Consider the following 18,373-nt stretch of genomic DNA (forward strand, 5'->3'; position numbering starts at 1 on the left):
TCTACACCCCTGCTGCTTACAGTGTGCTCTATGGACCAGCAGCATTGGCATCACCTGCCAGCTTGTTAGAAATGCATGTTATGGGGCCCCACTCCAGATCTCCTGATTCGGAACCTGGGCTGTATATTAACCAGCCCTCCAGATGATTCTGATACATGCTCGCGTTTGAGAACCACAGTTCTACAACCTTGCTACTCACAGTTTGGTCTGTGGACCAGCAGCATCTGTATCATCCAGGAGCTTGTGAGAAACACAGAATTTCAGGCTCTGCCCCAGACCTACTGAGCCAGAATGTGCATTTTAACTAAATCCTCAGATGATGTGCATGCACAGTAAGGCTTAAGAAACACCAGTCTTGGGCCAGCCCCGTGGCTTAGCGGTTAAGTGCGCGAGCTCCGCTGCTGGCGGCCCGGGGTTCGGATCCTGGGCGCGCACCGACACACCGCTTCTCAGGCCATGCTGAGGCCGCGTCCCACATACAGCAACCAGAAGGATGTGGAACTACGACATACAACTATCTACTGGGGCTTTGGGGGGAAAAATAAATAAAGTTAAAAAAAAATTACTTCCTTTAAAAAATAAAAATAAAAAAAGAAACACCAGTCTAGAACACTGGTTCTCAAACTTGCTGTACACTGGAATCATCTCTGATACTTAGGTCCCATTCCCAGAGGTTCTGGTTTGGGATTTAGCCTGAGAATCAGATTGTAAAACTGCTCAGGTGATTCTAATATGTAGCAAAGTTTGAGAACCATTCACTATTTTGCCTATTAGGGTAGATGAGACTGAAGGTGATTGTAACCAGAGAGCAGGAGGCGGGGAGAGAAGACCAAAAAAGCTGATCGGTCCAGTAGGAGTGCAGTAGATGAAGCCCCTGCTCCATGCTGAGTCCCTCCCTGTTGAACAGTGTATACAGGACCCAGGAGGGAGTCAGGCGGGGCCGGATGACTGCTCTAGCCATCTACCCTCACACACCATGCTCATCTGCAAATGCTGGGCTCTTGGTGTCCACAAGGTGATACTCCCAGATTCATCTCCTGCAAAAAATGCTGAGCTGGGCTATGTGGAGTCTGGTCCAGCCAGTGCCCCTCCCCATTGTATGCTTTGGTGTCCCCAGAGCTCAGCCCCTACTTGAGAGGAGATCTTGGGTCTGGAGGACGCTGTACCCAGAAGAACTGGCCCAGCTATTACCATGTTGGGGTCCCCACTCTCCGTTCTCTTGAAGCACCTGGTAGGGGGTTGAGGTAGGAAGCAAGACAGGAGGAGAACTTGGTTTGCAGAAGGCAGAAGGCAGGCTAGGTTTGGGGTAATGACGATGATAGCTGCTTATGAATGTTTACTATATGCCGGGCACTTTTCTGGGGTGCTTTACGTAAGTTATTTTACCTAATCCCCACAACTATTACGTGAAATCAGTATTATTACTCCTATTTCACACATCAGGAAACTGAGGCACAGAGCTGTTAAGGTCCTTACTCAACATGTCCCTCAGTAAGTGGGAGTACCTGGATTTGAACCCAGGCAGCAGAACGCCAGAGCTGGTGCCTAAACGCTCAGCTATAGGTTGGGATGGAGGGACAGGTGATAAGACCTAGAACTCCTGCAGAGATGCAATTTTTGGAGCACAGAAAGGCCCACCTACTTAAAAAACATCTCCATAGTGATGCGTGACCCAACAGTGTGCCTGGAACTCACCTGTTAGCGTTCTTTATCTGGTTTTAAAAATAATCTCTTAGTATTTCCATTAAATGGCAAATATGCTCTGGGGAGAGAAGCACATGAACTCCTTTTGCCCATTATCACAGCATAGATTAATGTGTTGGATTAGCTGGCTGGGCCAGCTGGAGGAAGATTTGGAAATTTCTGGACATGGGGGGGTGGGGGGGCGGTTGTTGAAGGGGGCTGTGTAAATCTACTGCCACCTGGTGGTCATCTCTCAGAAGTGGCAGTCGCTGGCCACGGAGAGGCCACCGCCATTTTCCCAGAAAGAAGAGGTGAGCACCTGTTTGGCCTGAGGCCAAATTTATTCTGTTCACTTGGTCATATGTTTTGTAAAATTTGCAAAACAAAGACATTTTTTGTACTTTTTTTCTTAAAAGGGCCACTAAGATTATATAAACTTCAGGCCCCACAAAACCAGCATTTACCCTGCCTGTCATGGCTAGAGAGTCAAGAGTCACAATTCTATATCAGGCCAAGAGGATTATTCCAGGGCCTCTGAAGTGAGGAGTCGTGAAGCTCAGTACAAACTCAGCACTAGCCTGCCTTGCTATGCAGAGTGTGCTCTGTGGATACAGCAACCAACTGTCCTGATTTTCCAGGACTGAGTGGTTTCCTCGCATGAGGAACTTGCAATGCTAAAACTGGGAAAGCCCTGGGCAATCTCGGGCGAGTTGGTTACCCTTTCTACAGATTAGCAGTATTGGCATCAACCTGGAAGCTTGTTAGAAATGCAATTTCAGGCCTCACCGCAGACCTACAGAGTCAGAATCTGCATTTTTTTCAAGATCCCCAGGAGGTTCAGGTGCACATTAAAGACTGAGTTGCCCTGCCTTCCACAAGAAAAGAAGGGCCCACACCAGCCCTGAAATGTCTGCTCTTAAGGGCCTCATCCTCTGCTGGGAAAACGCCACAGAGTGATTCCAACTGGCCCTTAATTCTGATAACAAAAGGCCAGAGTGTTGCTCCAGGCCCAGCTGGCTCCCGTTTCCTTGGCTACAGAAGGAGCCAGTGATGCAGACCTTCCAAGGCAGGCCCAGGCATGAAGTGCTTCTCTCTCCTCTGCCTGAACTGGATTCTCCTTGGGGGCGAGGCTGCTGTTTGCTGAAGAAATGAATGGGCAGCCCTGTGAAAATGCCATGCGAATCATTAGGTGTGATTTAATTGTAGTGTGATTTAATAAATTGTGATTTATTGTGTTTAAGTGTGGAATGGTCAGGAATCGTTATCATCAGCACTCCTATTTATTGAGCAGTTACTATACACCAGGCACTGTTGTAAGCACTCTGCAGGTCTTAACCCTCTGATTCCTCCCAACAAGGCTATATGGTGGGTGCTATGATGATGCCCATTTTACAGATGACAAAGCTGAGGCCCAGAGGTTTGTAAAAGGGATCTAACCTTCAGTGAGGCACAGAGGACAGCCAGAACTGGAAACGACCAAATGCATGGTGGAGTGGAGGATTACTTCTATTCAACCACAGCTTCCTCACTATTGGTGTACCTGGGGGAGGCCTCCAGGAAGGAGGGCTGAGATTGCTGCATCCTCATTTGTCCTAACTTGGCTTTATTCATCTGTGCTGCTCAGGAGAAAACTCTAAGAACCAGCTCTAGGCCAAGCACCAGGCTGGGTGTGAGGAGGCAGAGATAAGCGTTCTGGTTCCTGCCCTCAGAGAGGCCCAGGGAGACAGACCCAGACAAGTAAACGGAGTTACCACACCCACCGTGAGAGAGAGAAGCTGAGGGAGGGAGGGAGCAGGTTCTGGGGCGCATTCACCCGGCCTGCTGAGTGTGTGCTGGGGGCTGAAGTGCCTTCCCACCTGACTCTTGACAGGAAGCGGAGGTGTGGGCCTCGAAGGAGGGTGCTGGGCTGGGCTGGGCAGGGAGAGGGAGCAGCCTGGAGGTGAGAGATTGCACTCCTGCCTCCTCCTTGAACACCTCCCTCCTTGCCCTTCATCCTCCTGGACCCTGGAGCGAATATACACTATGGTTTCCCTCTTCTTTTAAAGCAACAGCTAATTTCTCCCTGATCCTGGCTCTCTGCCAAAGGTGAGTAGCCATGTCAATGATTTCATCAATATGCTGGGATTTTCACTTCCCAAAACTGTTCCGCTGTTAGGGATGCTCTTCCTCTTTTTGGCTGACAAACTCCCTGGCACCGTTTACAAAGATGTGGGCAGAGTGTAGGGAAGTCACAAGGGATGGTCTAGACCCTACGGCTAGTGACAGAGGGGCACCATTTGCTGTGTCTAGACCTGAAGGGGCAAGGAGGGAACAGTGACTGGAACCTGGTGAGAGAGCTGTGTGTGAAGAGGCCGCCCTGCAGGAGCCGTGACTTTATGTTCCTGGACTGTACATGCAGGGAGCCAGGGGAATGGAGACTGACTTCTCTCTCCTTCCCGCCAGTCCCCTGCCAATGCCTCCCATCGGTGGTACCAACTGGAACCCAAGTGGAAGCAGAGGGCAAGGGGCCAGGGGATACAGTCATAGAAGTCAGCCTCCGGGGGCAGAGAGCAGGGCGAAGAAGGGCACAGAGTGGGTGTGGATCTGGATGGGCAAATGGAAGCTCTTCAGCACAAGTACTTATCAATCAATGTTATGGGCTGAATGGTGTCCCTCCAAAACTCATATGCTGAAGTCCTAACCCCCAGTACCTCACGACGTGACTGTATTTGGACATACAGTCTTTAAAGAGGTATTTAAGTTAAAATGAGGTCATTAAGTTGGGCCCGAATCCAACATGACTGGTGTTATAAGAAGACAAGACAGAGGGAAGACCACATGGAGACACAGGGAGAAGACGGCCATCTACAAGCCAAGGAGAGAGGCCTCAGAAGAAACCAACCCTGCCAACCTTGATCTTGGACTTCTAGCCTCCAGAATTGTGAGGAAAGAGATGTCTGTTGTTTGAGCCACCCAGTCTGAGGTACTTTGTTATGGTGGCCCTCGCAAATTAATACAACCTATTCAGCTATTCAGCACATAACTTATCAATTCTAAGCTATTCAGCACATAACTTATCAATTCTGAATTTGCCTCTCTGTCTCCCCCACTGGACAGTCAGCTTCTCCAGGACTCAGCACAGGGTCAGGTAGGTGCTTACATGTCTGTGGGATGAATGGATCGTTTAACAAGAAAATAAAACAATAAAGCAATCTATGAAATAGCATCAAAATGCTGCAGTCCCTGGTGGCAATCAGATGATGGGACACAGCAGCGACAGCGATGCTGTAACAGCCAGCAGACTTCTTATTCACGAGCACTCACTAAGTGCCGGGGCTGCGATGAGCGCTTTACATGAATGGTCGCTTCTACTCTTGCAACAAGCCACACAGAGAGTTAACAATGCCTTCCACATTTTAACAGATGGGGACACAGAGGCTTGGAAAGTTCTGTAACTTGCCCAAGGTGACACGATTCGTGGGCACATCTACAGTGTGAGACTGTGGGACAAAAATGGGGCCAAGTGGTGGAAGGAATACGGCCTTTTGGAGAGTTTACAAGTTCTGTTTCCTTACCTGCAAGATTGTCAGGACATTACCTATGGCATCAGGCACTTGAACACTTGAGTGAGATAATCCAGGTCTTTGGGGCAGTGCATGGCATGCGTGCATCAGCCCCTTGCAGGCTTAAGAGCCCTGGGGAGGAGACAGAAAGCCTCTAATGTCCATTCTGCCTGCCCCCAGCTGCCCAACAGCTTCCTCCTATATTCTGAAGGAACGCTCACTGGGCTGTGCACTTCCTGTTGCAAGCTCAGAGGGTTCCCGGTCCATCTTGCTCCCACATCTCCATGGTCTCCCCACTCTCCCCACCAACATTCTGCTCTCTCAGTTACAGAAGCATTAAATATGATGCTGGAGGGGAAACTTTAAAGGCTTGGAAGAGGAAGTGACTTCCCCAAGAAGATGTAGAGAGAAAATTCCTGCCCTGCAATTGCTCCCCCACTGAGGGTTTGGGTCTCTGGCTCCCCTCCCTGAACTTGGAATAAACCCGTCTAATTCTTGAGCAGCGGTAACTGCAGTGGCCTCCGGGGCAGGCCCAAGTGGGAGAAGGGAAGTGTGTCTGTGGTCTGGGCTGGCAGCTAGCTCTGACTTGGACAGAATTAGAAACTTGTCAGGAGGCCTAGGAAGACTATATTTAGCCGGGAGCATGTTTGCTCTCCCTAGAGTGAAGTCTTCTAGACCTTCCAAGGACGGGGAGAACGCAGCCTCCACACTTGGCCCAGCAGCCAGAGCTGTGCTCTCTCCTCCCTGTTCCAGAGGGCCCTGAGGCAGCAGTGAAACCCACCTCTCAGTTGAGCCCTGGGCCTCAAATCACCCTGTCCGCTGCCCCTGGGGCTGGTTTTGCCTGACCTCCTCAGTCCACCAGTCTTCACCTTGTGGCACAGCTAGGGAGGCATTGTGGGGTCCTGGAAAGGGCTGGGGGTGGGCTGGAAGCCTGGCTCTGTCAGTTACCTGTCAGACGAGGTACTTAGCGCGTGGCCTCACTTTGTCATCTACGATGAGGATAATAACAGCCACTCTGTGGGTAGGTGTGTGGATTCAGTGAGCTAACGCAAACAAGCAGTGACTGCTCATCGAACATGTCTTTCCTCCTCCTCACCAGCCTCCCATAAAAACGGGAGGACTCGGAGATGATTTGATGCTCTTTCCTGCTGACAAAGATAATGGGCTCCCGGGAGATATATTGTGTGTATGCGATTCAAAACATTTCACTGAATTAAAAAGTTCAAATATGAATACAAAGTCTTCCCAGGCCAAACTCTGAGGGATAAAGAAAAAATTCTTCCTTTCCCTCCTACGGTTTCACTGGAGAGAACCAACGTTCACATCCTCGTGTGTCCTTCCACGTGGTTTCTATCCTCATACAAACACAAACACATATAAAGGCGTTTTCTTTTTTAACAGGTTAGGATCCCACTAAAGGCGTTTCTCTGCAACTTACTCTTTCATCTAAGTCATGGGCATTCATCTAGGTAAATACATATGAATCTAACGCGTTCATTTTAACAGCTGCATAGGATTCCGTAGACTATACGAACCATAATTTTCCAGCCATTTCTTTTCTTTGGCCATTACAAATAATACTGCAATGACGATCCTTGCATAAATATCTTCAGGAAATCGTGCTTTCATTTCTATGAGGTACTTTACCCCAAGTATGATCTTGGGGTCAAAAGGTAACCCTCAGGTTACTTTCCTCAGATTTTTGAGCTTCCTTCTCAGAATTTCTTTGTTCCGGACACTTGCACTTTTCAAGCTCCAAGGAGGAGTTAGCTAGCGACGCCTCCCGCGGAGAAAACACTAGCTGTCGGCAGATTCCCTATTAGAGCGGATGCAGGTGGCGCTCCAGGGCCAAAGGGTTTAGAGGAGAGCGCTAAACAGCAGGAGACGGAGCGCGGAGGCCTGGTCTCTAGTGTGACCCTGGGCAAGTGACTGCCCCTCCCCGGGCCTCGGTTTCCTTCTGAACCAAGATCAGGCGCAGTCGGGGCCCAGAGATGGGGACCTCTAATCTCTGCCTTTATGCATTCCATGGCGTGGTTGGCTCCCCAGAATGTAGGCTGCGTCTTCCCCCTAACTTCCCACCATCTTCCCTCCGCGCGGCCGGACCTTCTCGAGAGGAGTTGGCTCAGCAAGGCAGAAAGGGTTAAGCCATTGCCTTAATTAATCCCTCCCCTAGATCGGTCATTTATTGCTTCTGCCCGGCTGTGGCTCGCTCCGTCCCCTTCGGCTCGGCTGTCGAGTGCTCCTGTCTGAACCTGGCCGGCAGCCGAGGAGCGCGTCAGTTCGGCCCATCCTTTGCTTCTGCCTGGCTCAGCTCTCCATGAGGGCTGTAGTCTAAGCACCGCGATCCTCGACTCGGCCAGCAACTTACGCCCCCTTTGCCTGCCGCGGGCCCTTCCGCTTCCGGTACCGCTGGCCGTGCTGGATCCCAGGCCCGGGCCATGGCAGGGAGCCGGCTGGAGACCGTGGGGAGCATTTTCTCGCGGTGTGTGCTCGGAGCCGGGCTGAGCCGGGCGGGGGCTGTCAGCGGGTCACGCTCCTCCTTGGGTGGGTCTGAGCAGGGTGAGGCGTTCTCCGGGGGCGCGGGTCTGAGCCCAGTGGGGACTCTTGTGCTGTCTCCTGCCTCTGAGTAGTTGGGCTCTTTGAATTTCTTACCTTTCCCGTTAAAGGTTGCAACTCCCCTGTCCCCGAGTGGAGGTATCCAGGAAGAGCAAGGGAGGGAGAGGCTGATGGGCCTGGCTGGACCGTCCTTGCATTTTCCGTGATGGGGCGAGGGGGGTGGGGCGCACGTAAGAAGATAGAAGGACCTAACCCCTGAGCGTTGTTAGGTTGGTTTGGGATATGAAGTATCTTACCTGTAGATGGGGAACCCCCTGCTCCCCGCATTCTCCGGTTCTATGTTGCAGATTCGGTGAGCCCTCTGATATCCCAGGCTGTGGCTAGACTGATTCAGGGGCTTAGACAGGCTGTTGTAACCGACTGACCGTCGTTCTTTTCCCTTCCTGAAGGACTCGGGACCTGATTCGGGCTGGGGTGTTGAAGGAGAAGCCCCTCTGGTTTGACATATACAACGCTTTTCCCCCGCTGAGGGAGCCGGTCTTTCGGAGGCCCCGCTTGCGATACGGCAAAGCCAAAGCTCCCATCCAGGACATCTTTTACCACGAGGATCGGATTCGAGCGTGAGTGTGAAGCCCGTGTGGTGGACAGGAGGCAGCAGAACTTCAGAAGGAAAGGTTTAGCTAGCAGTCTGGTAACTTAAATTAGGAATTGAGTCAGAGCTTGCCCTGTGGAGAAGGTCTTGTATATCTAGCTAAATTAGGGAATCAGTGCCCGTCCCCCATGTGAGAGAAACAGAAGTTGTGAGAAGTAGAATCTGGAGCCCAGCAGTTGACTGATCATTGCAATTGTAGCTACCCGTTTCTGCGCACCTGCTTTGTGCTCAGCACTATGCTAAGCCTTTAACAAACGTTATCTCATGTAAGCCCTACTCTATCCCTGCAAGGTAGGTATACTTGTCTCCATTTTATTCATGACGACTATGAGGCTCAAGGAAGTCAACTAACTAACTTCCTGTGCGGTTACATGGTAAGGTGGCAGACCTGGGAATCACATCTGTGACGCCAAGCTTGCGCTTGGTCCATGTGCCTGCCTTCTCCAGGACTGGAGATAGGAACATGGTCTAGGGATCCAGTCGGGATCTTTGAAGCCACTTCAGAGAGAAAGAAGCTTATGAATCCAAGGGATTTAAAAATAATCATCACTAGGAATTGGAGGGAAGGTGCTTTCTTTCTTTGTTTCTTTAGTATCTACTCTTTTATTGTAGAAGTAACACATGTTCATTGTAGAAAATTTAGAAACAAAGGAAAAACATAAAAAAGAAAGCACAAATCACCGATAATCCCACCATCTAGAGAGAATGTTTTGAAGTCAAGCCTGGCTACTTCTAGCTGAGTGACCTTGGGCAAATTACCCTGCAAGCTTCAGTTTCCACAGAGTAAAATATAACAATAGTACCTAATAGACTGTTAAGATCTGTTTTTTTTTGTGAGGAGGACTAGCCCTGAGCTAACATCTGATGCCAATCTTCCCCTTTTTTCTTGAGGAAGATTGGCCCTGAGCTAACATCCGTGGCCATCTTCCTCTACTTTTATATGGGACGCCGCCACAGCATGGCTTAGCAAGCGTTGCATCATTGCGCACCCGGGACCTGAACCTGTGAACCCCGGGTTGCCACAGCGGAGCGTGCGCACTTAACCGCTTGCACCACCAGGCCGGCCCCGAGACTGTTAGGATTAAATAAGATAACATATGAAAAGCTTTTAGTCCAGTGCTTTGCACAAAGTAAGCCTTCAATAAATGTTAACCAGTATTACTGTTATGATTAATAACATTTGGGTCTGTTTCCTTCCAGTCTTTTCTGTGTATATATATATTTAACTGGTAACATCTGATACTAATAATTCATGCCTTTTTTTGCTCCTTAACATTATTGCATTTTCTCATGTTATACTTTTTTTTTTTTTTTGGATGAGGAAGATTGGCCCTGAGTTAACATCTCTTGCCAATTTTCCTCTTTTTGCTGAGGAAGATTAGCCCTGAGGTAACATCTGTGCCCATCTTCCTCTGTTTTGTATGTGGGACACCACCACAGCATGCCTTGATGAGCGATGCATAAGTCCACACCCGGGATTCAATCCTGCAAACCCTGGGCCACTGAAGCGGAGTGTGCAAACTTAACTACTACCCCATGGATCCAGCCCCTCATGTTATACATTTTGTAAAATGTATTAACCTATTGTGAATGTTCTGTATTTAACCATTTCTGTAATGTTGGACATTTATGGTGTTTATATAATATTAGCTATAATAAATAGCAATATTTTTGAAGATATGTCTTTCTCTATAACACTGATTGTTTCCTTTGGGTGGATTTTTTGAGTAAACTCAACTATCTTTTTCTGAGTCGCTTTCCAAGTGCAAATCAGGTGTTGAAACTAGTAGAAATATTTGTTCTTTTACCTCCTTCGCTCTCCTTTTCCCCCAGATCTAAATAGCCATGGAAGAGGTACTTCTAATGGTTTCCCGGTAACATTCTTAAAAATGTCTTTAAAGCTCTTTTTTTTTTCTCATTTGAGTCACGTATAAACCTTTTAGCCAAATCCTTAATTTTATGATGATAAAACAAAAAGAGTAGCTCAGTGGTCACATTCTTTTGGGGATACTTCTCTGATGGCTCCCAGAGTTAGTATCTCCCCGTTTGTGTACGCTGAGTACTGTGTTCGTGTTGCCCCTGTTATGGCCTTAGCCTGTCCTTGATAACTCTGCATGCCAAACACGCTGTCTTCATTCAATAACAAACATTTATTAAGCACTGCCATGGGCTAGGCACTGTCATATTCATCCTTGTAACCTCAGTGCCCAGGCCAGTGCGTGGCATGCAAGTTGCTTTTTTAATTGTCTCGTGAAAGAAGAAATTAATGAATGAACCACTCTGCTAGCGGAGGGAGGCATAAGAGAAAATTCTTTGATGAGGAGGAATGGAGGGCCAGGATTGGGGCTGATGGAGAACAGCCATCAGAATTTTATTAGTTCCCTGAAACAACTTCTGGAATAATGGGTTAGAAACTACTTCTATGGTCACAGTTAACCCTGCTATACACATATTTGGGCTCTATGTAAGTGGTAAGTCTCTCACTGGGAATTCACTGACAAAGCCCTTTCCCTCAAATATTGATGCAGTTAGTTTTAAGTACTTAGAATTTGTACTGTTCCTTTTCTCTTAAATGTTAGGATCAGAAATTGTGCCTAATTGAAGTTAATACATATCCCTTATTCTTACTCCTGTTCCTGGATGTAAGAAAACAATTTATAAAGTCATTGTATTCTCTATTGAGGTCCAGCCACCTTTCATCTAAGGAATCTTTTTTTTTCCCGCAACACTCCTTTGAGGTAGGAGAGCAAGTATGTTCTTGCTGTACTTGGAAATTTTTAGGGTAGGATACGAGATCTTTGGGGCATTAAATACTTTTTCAGCACTTTTCTGCTCAGGTCCATTGCATGCACTTGGTCAGGATGCTTTCCAGGTTCATTTATAAATTAAAATCATTTGTGCTTCTCCTGTGTGGCTAGCAGTAGAACTGGGTGATAGGTCATTGGAGAACGTGGAATATTTTACTGCTCTCTCTGTTATTACTGTTAATGCCAAAATAATAACACTCTGTTTTAAATAGTTTTTTAATCTTTATCTTTGTGGCTTTTTTTCTTTTTTCATGTTTTTGATATTTTTAAGAATTTATAAGAAAATAAATTCCAGATATATCAAAACCTAAATGTAAAAAGTGAAATCATAAAAGTTCTAGAAGAAAATATGGGAGAATTTTAAAAATAATCTGAGTGATAAAGGCCTTTCGAAGCATGACATAAAACCCTTAAGTCATAGTGAAAATACTAAAATTTTCTGCACAAAAAAAAGTACCATAAGCAAAATCAGAAGTCATCCAACATACTGGCAAAAAATTTGGCACCATGTATGACAAAGGGCTAATTTCCTGTTTATACTACTATAAAGTTTGCTTGTAAGTCAGTAAGAAAAAGACCACCATACATATGTAATGAATATGATTCAGCCATAAAAAAACAAGGAAATCCTATCATTTGGGAATACATGGATGGACTTTAAAGGCACTGTGCTAAATGAGATAAGCCAGACAGATACTGTATGATCTTACTTATATGTGGAATCTAAAACCAACAAACTCATAGAAAAAGAGATCAGACTTGTTACCAGAGGCAGGGAATGGGGAGGGGGAATTGGAGGGAGGAGGCCAAAAGGTACAAGCTTCCACTTATAAGATGAGTACTAGGAATGTAATGTACAACATGATGACTGTAGCTAACACTGCAGTATGATATACAGGAAAGCTGTTGAGAGTAAATCCTAAGAGTTCTCATTACAAGAAAGTTTTTCTTTCCTTTCTTTTTATTGTATCTACATGAGAAGACAGATGTTAGCTAAACCTGTTGTAATCATTTCACGATATATGTAAATCAGACTGTCATGCAGTAAGCCTTAAATTTATACAGTGATGTATGTCAATTATTTCTCAATAAAACTGGAAAAAGAAAGAAAGAAAGAAAAAGACCACCAAATGGAAAAATGGGCAAAGAACATGGACAGGTCACAGAAGAGGAAATTCAGTTTGCTTTTAAATATGAAAAGATATCCAATCTCTTTTGTAAGAAAAGCAAAACTACAATGAGTTATGATTTTTCATCTATCAATTGACAAAGATCAAAAATTGGAGAATGTAATTTGGCCAGGGTATGGAAGTAGGCAGTCTCATATGTTACTGGTGGGTAGAAATTGGCACAACTGCTTTGGAAAGCATTTTGGCAATTTGGAAGGCCAAATTACAAATGCACATACCTTACCCCAATAATACCACTTTTATGAATTTATTCCGCAAACTTGTTTGCACAGTGCACTAAGAAACGTAGATAAAAATAATGATTACAGCACTGTCTAGGGTCGCAAAGGACTGGAAACAATCTACACGCGCTGATTTGAAATGATCTCTAAGAAATATGAATTAAAAAAGGCAAGATACAGAACAGTGTTTACTGTCCGTGGGGTTAAAACTGTGCCTGGGGACAGGGAATGACAGATGCATGTGTGCTTGTATCTTACTAGAATATTTCTGCATGGATAGGCAAGGAGCTGGTTCGTGTTGCCTCCCAGGAGGGGAGCTGAGGCATTGGGGTGCAGAGGTGAGAAGGAGTGTTACTTTTCACTGGATACCCTTTTGTAACATTTGATGTATTTCCCATGTGTATGTATTAATTTATTTAAAAAAAACAACAGCAAAATCTATTAGGCTCAGGCTGTGTAGCCATGTTACACTTAACTCCTCAGGGCCTAGCAATTACTCTACGCCCTTCTTGGCCATGATCTGTAACTGGAGATTTATGTTGTGACGTTTGTATTTTCTAGGAAATTTTATTTGACCTATGGATCTGGTCAAAAAGCTTTCGATCTGTTCAATCCAAACTTCAAGTCTACGTGTCAACGGTAAGCCATTTTACATGTCCTGAGTTACTTAAAAAAAAATTTTTTTTTTAAAGGATTTAGTTGTCAGTTTGTGAAGTTTTGTTGAATTCCGCTTGAAGAAAAAGATGAAGATCTGTTAAGGGAATGCTTGATACCGTGTAACAGTATATCTTGGCAACTCTCAGTATACAGACCTAAGGTGTGACCACTTGGAATTCCAGGTTTGTGGAGAAGTACATTGAGCTACAGAAACTCGGAGAAACAGATGAAGAGAAGTTATTTGTGGAAACAGGGAAGGCTTTATTGGCAGAAGGTGTCATTTTAAGACGAGTAGGAGAAGCAAGGACTGTGAGTATTTTATTATTAAAATTGTTATTAGAATTAGTTGCCTCTTTGTCAGAGATTAAGGGAAGGCTTGGTTTTCTTTCCCCAGCCCTTGGCTCATATTCTTATACTCCAGGTCAAATACTATTAGATTGAATATACTGAAATTTTGTGGTAATGGCTGCTGCTGGCAACAAGTGAGTTGTCATTAGGGCTTTTGAAATTGTGGTTCTATAGAGATTTTTATTGTGTGTTTGTTTGTTATAATGGAATTTGACCTGAGATGCTAATGTTAAATTTTTGACTCAGTGATAGAACAGGCCTAGTCGTATGGCGTCAGCTAATTAATTGAGTGAAAATGGTAACATCTGTGTGACGTACTTACGTCTGGTCTTTTAAGCAACAGGAGGGTCGTCCCGTTTCCTGGAAATCTGAACACGTGGATCGCGAACCCCAAACTGTGTTGGAAAAACACCAGCCTCTGAAAGAAGTCCCACAGGAGCAGCATTGGGAGGCACCTGAAGAACAGTCGAAAGGCCTCTCACCTCCCTGAAAAGCTTGCATCGTGTATACTGACAGCCAGACTGTGTGCACTGGATGGATGGTGAACTGTGTTTGACAGCTGAACTGTGTAAATGTTTCTTGATCTCTAAGGCATTGCGTTTGCCTTCTTTGAGTTCCTGTTTCTAGGTTGTCATAAAGCTCAGTATCATGGTTTGAAAGAAGCAGTTATGTGAACTTTTATGTTAGGACGGTATTAAATAAAGAATTCCCTAGCTGCCTATAAAGTCAATTTACTTTAAAATTGTAAATAACATGAAGAAACCTTTATCAGTATTGTTTGAATGGGACCCATTCTGGGTAGGTTTGCCTGGGTTTTTGTGTTGATATGCGGGCTGGCTACATTTGATTCTCTGGTATGTTTCTCTTCTCTGGATCCATTAGACTTTTACTTACACATATGGTGTGGTCCCTTGGCCAACTGTTTCTGTCTGCAGATATCTTTGTACCTTTTGCTGTAGAACGATTGGACTTCACTTCGAGCGGCCAAGCTGACTTGTGCTTTGCAGAGAGAGTGAGGACCCATCATTGATGATAGACAAAGGCCAAAACCATAACTTTAATCTCATGGACTGAGTGTGCTGGAGACAATGGGCATAGGCCCACACATAGTAGCTGCTCAGTAAAGATTTGTTGAATGAATGAATGATTAGACCAAATTCTTTAGACCAGCTAAAGACCAAATTCAGATGACATCTCTGTAGGTAACTGGGTTGCCAGGAGGGCCAGCTAGTTTAGATGATGCTCTCCACCAGCATCCACCTGCCTCCCCAGTGTCCAGGTGTGCTTACAAGGTCTGGTCAGCTGCTTTCCTCATTTCCATATCTTTGACTACATAAATGAAATACTCCCCTGAGACTGTGGCCTTTGCATTTGTGGCAAGGCCAGTGATTTTCAGTTGCTGGTAATAAGCTGCTTCGGAAAGTCCTTATTTGAAAACTCGTGTAGCTTTTCTACCTGTTGTTCTTTGTGTACAGTGTCTTGTGTCTCCTGGTGGACTAAGGGCGGGCTCACGCCTCACAGGCTGTGCACCTCCGTGCACGTGGGTACTCAGTTAATGGGAAGTCACTGAGTACATGAGGCAAAAGCAATTCTCAGCCATGCTGCTCCCCCCTCCTCAGCCCCCCATCACTATTTTATCATTCCTTTTGTTTGGGGAATGCTGTGCTTTTAGATGGGGAAGTAAATTTCATCCATTCAGAAACGTTAGTCAACTGTTCAGCGCCAAATACCAGGCCAGGCCTTGGGAGGGGACCTGAGCAGGTGGAGGAGACGATTCTGTTCTCAGAGGAACAGTTGAGGGCCCCTCATCTCTAAACCTTACGTTTCTGGGATTTAAAAGCCAGTTTCTTTGCCATGGTAATGAGGACTTAAAAAAGTTGTTTGTTGCATAATTCTTTAAAAACTTATACATGCACATGGTTCAAAATTTAAAGATGAAAGCCAGTTTCCCTCCCACCTGTGTCCCCCAGCCACCAATTTTCCCTCCCCTGAGGCCACCACTATCACCATTTCCTTGTGTGGCTTTCTGGAAGTATTTTGGGCATATACACGGGGACATTGCATACTGCTCTGTACCTTGTTTTTCCACTTAATATGTTTCAGATCCTTTGTATGGATGCATAGTGATTTAATCAGTGCCAAGTGCCAGAAATGTGTCTATGTTTTCTTGTGCTGCAAGTGGGCTGTATAGCCTTGGGAGGCATTCTTAGTGGTATTGCTGGATCAAGGAATAGCTTGTCTTCAGTTTTGGTATTATTCTCTAGAAATTGTGCTAAATTATCCTCCCACCAGCAGTGTATGGGAATGCCTGTTTCCCGACACCCGCACTGGTACATTCTGATCTTGTTAGACCAGACTGGGCCTCTCATGAGGAGGGCCTAAGCCTGGTAGAAGGGAGAGAGACTGTCCCTTACAGCAAACCTTCTTCAGGTTGAAGCTCAGTGATCAAAACACAGTGAAAGGTGTGAAGCTTCCTTGAATTCAGAACTCTTTGCAGTCAGTGTGGGTGAAAGGCATCATCAGGTCCCTGTAGTGTTTGGAGAGAAGGGACCTCATTCATCCTTTAAGGAGCTTAAACTGTAGTTGGGAAGATCAAAGTGACTTGTGAAACAAGATGAACAGGAATCCTTTTAAATTATTATGTGAAAGTATGGTAGAGAGTCGGGGAGAAGGGTCAGCCCTGGACTAGTCTAGGAATACTGCCCAGAGAGCCCTGAAGGGTGGCTGGGATCTGAAGTGTGTGCTGTTTCTAATGCCAGGAGCATCCTCCCTGCTACTACGTACCTTCACTCCCCTTTTCAAATGGTATCTCCGCTAGGAAGCTTTACCTAATGGTCAAATCAGGTCTCAAGTCCGTCACTGAGCCCCTTACAGGTTGCACTAACATGTACTTCACTGCAGTGGGCACACGTGGTTCCCTGCACTCCTGCCCGACTTAGCCTGGTCTTCTGTTCCAGTGGAAACGATCCTCTCCCTGGCTAGAATGTAAACAAGGGCAGAAATTCTTATTTGTATCTACTGAGGCTTTCAACAGATCCTTAAGTAGACCCTCCACGTGGGTTTGCCGAGCCGAAGCTGAGGAAGGCTTGTGTCCAGGTTACAGTGAAGTTTCCACAAGACAAGTCTGAGGATCTGGCTTCTAGTTCTAGTTACTGCAGTTTTTACTAGTGTGACCTTGCCTGTCACGGTCTCTCAGACTACAAAATAGGAATAATGTTTGCCTCCTTGGCTTTGGGTTAGTATTGTGAGATTTGACATAATGAATGCAAAGCTCACTTGAAAGATGTGTGACAGGTGCTTTTATGACTCTCGAGGAGTGGTGGGAAACTGGATTGAACAGATCGGATCACGGTGGCCTCAATAGCTGCACAGAGGAGTTCAGTTGGGTGTAAGAAAGTTCCAGCAGGGAAGCAACGTAGTGAGAGAAAGCAATGTCAGGTGGAAGGAAGTTTCGCCTAGATGTGATATAAGGAGTAGGGTTGGGGGAGTGGGCAGGGAGGGAGAGAAACATGGTCTCTCTGCAGTGATTCCAAGGTTGCAAACCCAAGTGACCAGAGAAGAGCAGCATCACTGACAGACAGCAAGGTGGGGAAGAGGCACTGGTGCTCTCAGAGGAGGCGCTTTAGTTTTCCGCATACTGAGTTGGAGGTGATGGTGCAGCGTCCAAGTAGCGGACAGAGATATGGGTTAGGTGTCTGGGAGACAGGGAGGAAATTCAGCACAGGGTCAAGATTGGAGGCAAGAGAAGGAATGAGCTCTCCAAGGGGAAGTGTAGAGAGACAGGACGTCGGGGGCTGAGCAAGGTGAATGCTCTCAGTTAAGGGACAGGAGGAAAGAGAAATCGGCAAAGGAAACAGGTCCCACATCGTCCATCATCTGAAGAGCGAGGCTTGTTCACGTGGTCCTGGATTCACCAGGTTTTATTTATTTGTTTCTGTTGGGTAGACCCGATGCTTGATTGTGTGTCCTTAAAAGGCAAGCCCAATTCTTTTTGTAACTGTGTGTGATATTTAGCATCGTGTTCTCTGATAATGAAAGTGGTATTACAGAAAAATCGGTGCCTCCAGAAGGTTCCTGATTTTGTTAAAATAATACCCTTCTGTCTACGTAAATGATGGCTTGCCACTTAAAAACGTTCAATAGATTCTTTTTTTTTTAAATTTTATTTATTTTTCCCCCAAAGCCCCAGTAGATAGTTGTATGTCATAGCTGCACATCCTTCTAGATGCTGTATGTGGGACACGGCCTCAGCATGGCCAGAGAAGCGGTGTGTCGGTGCGCGCCCGGGTTCCGAACCCGGGCCGCCAGCAGCGGAGCGCGTGCACTTAACCACTAAGCCACAGGGCTGACCCTAACAGATTCTTTTTTTAAACAAAGTCACTCAAGTGGGATGATAAGATTTTCTGTAAGGCTAGCCCTGGTGCCTGCCTCTGCTTGAGAATCCAGACAAGGCACGCTGGAGTCATGGGGCCCCGTCCGCCCTTCTAGGCTCTCAGCTATGACCAAGCCCCACTCAGAACTGGGCGGGCAGTTTTCCTGACCACGTGGGAGCTAGGGCATATGCCGGGATGTGGCTCTGATAGTGAAAGCAAGCTGGCACTGCCTCAGCTAGAGGACAGTGGAGCTAGGCACAAGGAAAGGTGAGTCGTGTAAGGGGGGGCGAGGTTATCACTTTGTTCCTGGTCTGTACCTTCCTGAGCTCCCTTCCAGAGCAGCC

General features: G+C 46.3%; 1 protein-coding gene across 2 annotated transcripts; it reads left to right on the forward strand.

Moving 5' to 3' along the window:
- The first annotated feature begins 7,602 nt into the window (after positions 1-7,602).
- MRPS23 (mitochondrial ribosomal protein S23) lies at positions 7,603-14,381 on the forward strand. 2 transcript variants are annotated; one of them, XM_058560591.1, is made up of 5 exons: positions 7,603-7,707; positions 8,231-8,401; positions 13,213-13,290; positions 13,491-13,617; positions 14,000-14,381. In XM_058560591.1, exons 1-5 carry the CDS (start codon positions 7,664-7,666, stop codon positions 14,144-14,146), a joined length of 567 nt encoding a protein of 188 aa, XP_058416574.1. In that variant the 5' UTR covers positions 7,603-7,663; the 3' UTR covers positions 14,147-14,381. The 2 variants fall into 2 exon arrangements, with proteins under 2 accessions (XP_058416574.1, XP_058416573.1); XM_058560590.1 differs by having other exon boundaries at positions 7,604-7,707; positions 13,994-14,381.
- The last annotated feature ends 3,992 nt before the right edge of the window (positions 14,382-18,373 follow it).

This window comes from Diceros bicornis, chromosome 18, assembly GCF_020826845.1.
Source record: "Diceros bicornis minor isolate mBicDic1 chromosome 18, mDicBic1.mat.cur, whole genome shotgun sequence".
Lineage (NCBI taxonomy): Eukaryota > Metazoa > Chordata > Mammalia > Perissodactyla > Rhinocerotidae > Diceros > Diceros bicornis.